The 6,975-nt window shown below is 39.2% G+C and overlaps 3 protein-coding genes across 5 annotated transcripts in view; 1 reads left to right on the top strand and 2 right to left on the bottom strand.

Moving 5' to 3' along the window:
* The window catches only part of LOC109544192 (DNA replication licensing factor Mcm5), a 4,460-nt gene extending 3,634 nt beyond the window's left edge, over nucleotides 1-826 (bottom strand). Inside the window, exons 1-2 of the mRNA XM_019914262.2 lie at nucleotides 551-826; nucleotides 244-499 (exon numbers count right to left, since the gene is read on the bottom strand). Of these exons, the coding sequence (XP_019769821.2) occupies nucleotides 244-499; nucleotides 551-714 (420 nt within the window). The 5' untranslated portion in view covers nucleotides 715-826. The remainder of the gene's footprint in view (nucleotides 1-243; nucleotides 500-550) is intronic.
* A 459-nt stretch (nucleotides 827-1,285) lies between these two features.
* LOC109545732 (protein pellino) overlaps nucleotides 1,286-6,975 on the top strand; it is a 20,551-nt gene continuing 14,861 nt past the window's right edge. The window contains exon 1 of one of the 3 annotated variants that reach the window (XM_048661883.1): nucleotides 1,286-1,468. In XM_048661883.1, the coding sequence (XP_048517840.1) occupies nucleotides 1,362-1,468 (107 nt within the window). In that variant the 5' untranslated portion in view covers nucleotides 1,286-1,361. Of the gene's footprint in view, nucleotides 1,469-2,013; nucleotides 2,367-6,585; nucleotides 6,823-6,975 lie in introns of those variants that run through there. The other 2 variants (XM_048661884.1, XM_048661882.1) reach the window with 2 other exon arrangements.
* Nucleotides 3,441-4,745, bottom strand: LOC109544188 (dnaJ protein homolog 1). The gene has a single exon (XM_019914258.2). The coding sequence runs from the start codon at nucleotides 4,720-4,722 to the stop codon at nucleotides 3,730-3,732; it is 993 nt and encodes a 330-aa protein (XP_019769817.2). The 5' UTR covers nucleotides 4,723-4,745; the 3' UTR covers nucleotides 3,441-3,729.

The following is a 6,975-nucleotide window of genomic DNA, read 5'->3' as shown; positions in this document are numbered from 1 at the left end:
AGTTTACCATTAATACCGTTTAATTTTTAAGTTCACATGTACCGTTTTCTATTTTGATTTTCATTTCTTAGAATTATTTGTGTTCTGTTTTATATTTTTTGAGTGGAAATATAGTTTCTTGAAAAAATGAACTTTGATTTAAATCTTGATTTTTTTTCAAAAAAAGTCAGGTGATTTAAATCACTTGAAAAATATCAAGCCAACCCTGTTCAAATCTACTAACTACTTTACTTTACTACTAACTTTTAAGGCTCTCAAATTAGTGGCATTGGCATCAGAACTGAAAGTGATCTGGATATCTTGAACTTTCTCCTCGCCCTCGGGTCTAGGGGCAGTCAACTCATCTGCCACATCGGTGGCAGCCTCCTCGAAGATCTGCAAGTGTTCCGTGGGTTGTTTGTACAATTTATCCGCCAAGGTTTCGTCGAAACTGCCCACATCTTCAATGTTAACATCGAGATAGTACTGGCAAAGGTTGTAGTTCCGTTTCAGGGTGTCTCTGAGGATTACGTTAATTAAATTAGAATAACAACCTTGCCAATCATGTTACCGGTATTTGTAGTTGAAATTCTCAGTGTGAAACTGACGAATAAAGTTTTTGAACTTGTTTTTGACTGCCAGCAAGTTGATGTTTGCGGTATTGCTCTCGCCATGCTCACTTTCTGTGGGAAAGCTTGAGCTGAAAAATACTTGCTGATTATCGAAACCTTCCATTGCTAATTTTCTTCAAAGTTCTTCAATATCAACAACTTTCTTCCGCAGAAATACAGAAACTACTTGGCGGGAGAAATATGAATGGCGGTTGTTTTGACAACTATATTAAGGTTAGTTGAAGACTGAGTGTCTACTGTCTATATTTTGAACATTTGGCATCAGTGCCTGTAAAAATCTAAAATTTATTTAGATCAATTCAATCAATAGATAATTAAATCAATTCTAATCGACAAATTTTTATTCTTGTTATTTAGTTTCATTTTCCAGTAGTCTGGTGTACACCAGATTATTAGATATATTCAAATAACCAATTTTTCCGACTTGAAACTGTTACCTCTGCGCCTGCTTGACAAACCTGAACAGGTCTGAACATGAAATCGAAGCGGGTTGAGAACCAACCAAATGTGACTCATACAAATCAGCCTGAAGAAATTATCAGTCAGTAACAAACAAAGAAGCTTTTACCAGCTTTTACGATCCTCGAGCGCTACCGAAAAAAACGCGCACTCTGGAACAAAATTGCATCGAGGTTTGCCATACTTTTTTAGTATCGTAGATTGCAATTTCTTTCCTTATTTTGATGTGTTTTTGCCGCACTTTAACAAATAGTGAAGATTGAAGATATTTGAAAGTTGCGATTGCAGCCAATGTCGAAACGTCCGTTCGCTACAGTGATAGAAGAAGTGGAACAATGTTATCCGGAAAAACCGCGACGAAAAAAGCAACGAGTGATGTTCAGTGCTGTGAAGAGAAGGTGAGAATTTGCAGCCGAATTTTGCGCTGAAGAAATAAACTAAACAATTCTTTTAATTACACCTAATCAGGTGAAGCAATTTTACTAAATGTACCTCCAATCATTTTCAGTTCAACGTTATGGGACTCTGTATAGGATTTCGAACATTCCAGTCACCATCAGTGCCTCATTTTGTAATTAATTTTACAACTACCTAATATTTGTTTGCTTAGAGCTTATTCATGCTAATGATAATGACCGATTCAGATCACAGAGGGCCCAATTTAAACTGCCAGCAGAGGTATCAGACAGTGGTGCCGCTGACACTTTTTTTTACCTAGCTCCAAGGAAAGAAAATTAATTTCGCAGATACATTGTGGCTTAAACGAGAAACTATTGAATCGATTCCAAGTTTAAGCCCGCAGACAAATTTCAACAACCCAGTTATGAGAATGATGAACCTTAATAAAAATCACCTTAAAGCGTGAAGTTGAGAAATAACTGCAATTCGGAAATAGAGTAGTTGAGAATAGGCAATGCGGCACAATTGTTTGTTTGACAGACGGCGTCGTCGTCACATTCGCCATTCCCGTTTGCTCAATTTGTCTTGTGGTGTGAATGAGGTAAACGTATTTGTGAAAATTCGTCGAAAAAAACCGTAAATTGTGGCAAATTTAGACATTTCCTGCTCGCGAATTCTCCCCGAACAATCAGCAATCGATCCAGTGGTTTACAAGAGAGTGTAGTGTGTGTACTGTGTGTAGTGAGGATTTTAAGTTAGTGTTTGTTTTGAGTGATGAATACTGGTAAACAAGGAATGACTTGCAGTGGAATCATTTCGAAAAACTTAATATTGGCACAATAAATGATCCCTGGTGGATTTGAACACGTTGAAAACGGCTGCCAACATGGTTAAAAGGTTTGTGTCTTGGATTTAATATGTTTTAACACAGATCAATGGTGGTTCTGAACCCATTGATTGCCCTGCAGAGTCGCTGGAAGGAACTCACTTGTTATAAATAACTTTGGAATGCACAGAGCGTATCAGTTTAAATTATTATCATTACTTTGCTTTGTCTGTTTCCTAGTCAGGTCGTATTTGGAACCATATAGGTATTAGGTCATTGGCCATACACATTTTATATATATTTTCACACGAAGAGCCCTATAGCTTGCTTGTGTACCTGGGAATCCACTCATCTCAGCACCAATTATCAATTGATCGCAGTTAATTACAAATCTTGCCCCATTTGCATTGCGTAGGTACAAAGTATTTTATTGGCCTACAGTTTTAGGTTTATCGAATCTACAAGTACCTGAATTAAATACGGTGCGTAGGTTATCAAGTCAATTTGAGCGTGGCTTGATTATGGCCATAACTGATCTCATAATAGCAGGGATTAAATCCATCTGCCCTGTTCCGGAGAGATACTGAGCCACACAAACAGATGTTGCTAAATTTAGAATTTGGAATTGTTTTTCCAAACTGAATTGTAATGCTTCGCTAGCACTCAACATCGCCGGGCAGCAAAATGGGAGAAAATATTTCTCTATCAAGAAGGTCATTGGTTTAGCACATTAGCATTTCTCAATGATCGCCCCCCAAAACGGGGCATTTGTACCTGATCATTTCATTAAATTACTATACTAAACGTACTCTTTCCAATAGGTGTATGGTCGACGATCAATAACAACAATCGTTGTTAACTGCGTTAAATTAAACGTTAATAACTGCATAGTAATTTGCGAGGATTTCAACTAAGAATCCCGTTACTGTATTCAACTTCAAGCTTGATTTTTTCAGAACGTGGCGGCGAGAATGAACCGCGTCCGATTCATCCGGTTAACGACCTTTTCATGGGCTTTTGCCACTTACATCCGATTTTAGAGCAGTATTGTTAAAACTAGTGCAACCGGCCTAAATGCCTGCAATGTACATGGCAAATTCACGCTAACACGCTTGTTATGCAAATTAGCTTCTTCAACAACCATATCAACGACTCAATTTTATTGCGAACTTTAAAGGATCTTTCAGTAGGTAGCACTTCACATTGAGTCTGAATTATCAACTAGAATGCGTAAAAATAATGGCAGGTGTTTCCAGGCGCTGACCCAAATCGCCTTTCTCTTCCTAACAGGCTTATTTTCTGGCATTTAAGTCGCCTCCAATGCAACGAGCAGTTAAAGACAGAAATAGAACTAGGCCATTAGATCGTATTATTGCAAGCAAACATCAACGCCACAACACTGCGGCTAAAAACGAACTGGTAAATAGGAAACTCTTAGGGCAAAATCTGGGCCAGTTTTTTCCTCATTTCTGAAGTGATTCGTTCGGGAAACGCAATGTCAAAGCTCACAAGCAAATCGCCTCTTCTCGAAGGCTCTTTGGGCTGGGGCAGGCCTTGCCCGTGGATGATTTTTACAGTCCCAGGCCTTATTACTTCCTCTGTCATGCCCAGAGTGGTGCGTCCTCCTCCAAGGAGTGGGACTGATAGGACGCATCCACAAAGCGCCTCTTTCAAGCTCACCTTTGCAGTGTATCGGATGTCACTTCCATCCCTCTTGTAAGTGGGATGAGGTTTGTCTCTGATTGTGAATACGACGTCAGCAGGCTCCTTGTTCAGACCTTGGTCGCCCTCTTTAGCGAACGTGATTTTCGTTCCCGATTTCCATCCAGGTTTGATCGCAATGTTCAATATTTTGTCCTCCTTGATCAATTTCCCGTTGCTTTTCAACACCTTTTTCGTAATTCTCATGGATTTGGAGCAACCAGTCAAAATATCCTCCAGTGCTACGTAGAGGTCAACTTCCACTGGCGGATCCTGGTCTCTGGATCGTTGTTGTGGTGGTTGTTGCTGCACCCTAACAGTTGGGTGATCGAAAAACGAACTCCCGAAGGAAAATAGCTCTTCAAAGGGACTGGCACTGCCAAAGAACTGAGCGAACGTGGCTCGCGGATCTCCATGAAACGAGTAGTAAGTGGTACCGTCATGAAACGTTCCTCCTCCGGGAACTCCTCCTTTCAGGCCCTCCTCGCCGTACTGGTCAAAGAGATCTCGCTTTTTCTTGTCGGAGAGCACTTCGTAGGCCTCGGCGACATCTTTAAACTTTTCCTCCGCACCGGGCGATTTATTTTTGTCCGGATGGTATCTTAGGGCGAGTTTTCGGTAGGCTTTTTTGATTTCATCATCGGAGGCTCCTTTCGGAATGCCGAGTATCGCGTAATAGTCTTTCGTCATGCTTGTTACACTTGACTTGAACAAGAAATTTGACATTGACAGTCTTCGTAAAGGGTTCAAACCACAGATTAACAAAACAGATGCATTTGTGTAAATGTGCCATGTTTGAGTGGCAATTTGACAGCTCGGTTATCAATTTGATGTTTGTGAGTAGCATTCACAAGAAAATATCAGTTTTAGTTTGTAATAAACGAGTACCAAATGTCATTGAATTTTTTGAGTGAAAAATTTGGCAAATTTGTCAGAATTTAAGAGGGAAATTACTTCCATACTAAAATATTCAACATGACAACGCCGCAAATGAGGGAAATATGACTGTAAGATTATCAGTCAGACTAGTTTATTTATTGGAGTTGATGACATTTATAACATAAAACAATACTTACGCACTTTTCGGTCTGTTTCTGCATCATTTCTATATATCTATATATAATAAGGCAGATGTAAACACCAATGTGACACCAAGGTCAACAAAACAAGTGTCAAATTACTACTGGACTTGTAGTTATAATTTTAGCCACCAGGGGGCGTCTGGACTTGTGGGTAGGTGGGAGTTACACTGTGTTGAGTTGCGCTATTGAGTTGTTGCCGCTCCCTCTCTCACTCGTTAACACAAATTATAACTCATCGGTTCATGAGTTATGAGTCATTTATTAAATCTTTACGAGACCCGAGACTGGAATTTTCACATCTAAAAAAAAACGTCATCGACATTTTTTCTGAGTAACGTTTTACTACTTTGTTCAAGCAAATAAAAAAAAAAGTCCGAAAGAGTCGACGAGTTTTCTTGGAAAATCGATCTGTTAATTTTTTTTGCATAAAAGATTCAATTTGTCAGTATTTTACAGTAAAACGTTAGGAAAAACGTGGTTTTTCTGTTTAGAGACAGTGTTGTTTAGAAATATGGACCTAAAAGTGTAGAACTCCCAATTTCCAAGAGTTTTTCAAATAACCGATTATAAACTTTCGCTTATTCAGTTCGTTTTTTGATAGAAAATTATTTGATTTTTGTCCCAAATTCGAAGCTGAAAAGGGATTCAAAACTTTTTACAAAGCGACGAAGGGTTCGAAATTTATTTCATAGAAAAAAAAGAGTAACTGGGCTGGAACTGAAAAATTCTGAAGACATTTTAAAAGAAAGATATTTAGAAGAAAGAAAAAAGATATAACTCTTAAAATAACTCTCAAAACAAGTAAAAAAAGTCATCAACGTTTTTCCAGCAACAGAACTGAGTACCTGCGCCGGTGCGTTGAGTTGGCGCACCAAGCCATTTGCGTAGCACTGCGCCAACTCCTAAAAATTCACTGAGTTACCCAGGCCTAGCTAGATGTATTCGACTAGACAATGAAGACAGGATGTTTTGCAAAGGAAATGTTGTCATAACATCGGCAATGTTGTTTCAACGCGAGTGTGGAGAGCGGAACAAAGGAAAAGGAAGACCACAGGGGAGAGAAAGTCGGATAAAGCAAAGGTAGCGGTTTTGTTTCAAAACGTCGTCATTGTAAAGTATTTTGCAAGCGAGATAAAGCGCAAACTGTAGCGGGTGATTCTCGGGAAATTGTGCTAAGTATGCAAATTTAAAGCGAAAAACTATTGAATTGGCTGACCCCGAAACGATCTCTATGCCAGCAATAGACTCGACAAGGCCCCTTTGGCCCAGCCTTGGACTTATGCCTGATATGTTCAAACGATTGATCGCAGTGATGCACGAAATAAAAAATAATCAAGTAAATAGAGACTTTTTATTGAACATGAGGTGTTCAGGTGAACCTGACTAGGATTATTGGAAGAGTATAATTTGCGCGCTACCATGGAACAGATGCCATTTTTAATTTTTTTTTTAACAACATTGGTATAAAACTAAAAAATTACATTCCGCAAATAGTTTATCGTCGTTCTGTCTCAAACGCACTTGTTCAAGCGGACTTCGTGTAGTGGTAGTAGGGTTAGCCAAACATGGACCCATGTGGATCCAAACTACCAAAACTTGAGTCGGAAGAGGGCGATAATACAGTACGCACTCAGGAACCAGCCGATGGAAACTCATCTAAAGATGATGTAAACTTGTCGGAAATTGCACTTCCAGGACCATCCACTTCAAGTGGCAAACTTTTGCCGGCAATGGAACTTCCACTGTAAGTAGTTGAGTAGTCAAAAACATGCAAAACGGGACGGAAAACATGAAATTTTGCAATAATCTTACGCCACCCTTGCACAAAACGACTATAATTTTTCTAATTTCATAGACAACAGAAGACTGTATTTTTTCTACATAACCCCCCCCCCCC

This window comes from Dendroctonus ponderosae, unplaced genomic scaffold (genome assembly GCF_020466585.1).
Source record: "Dendroctonus ponderosae isolate FM_Combo_2020 unplaced genomic scaffold, Dpon_F_20191213v2 Dpon_F_20191213_10, whole genome shotgun sequence".
NCBI lineage: Eukaryota > Metazoa > Arthropoda > Insecta > Coleoptera > Curculionidae > Dendroctonus > Dendroctonus ponderosae.
Note: the sequence above shows the minus strand (reverse complement) of the source record. Positions and strands in the feature narration are given on the sequence as shown.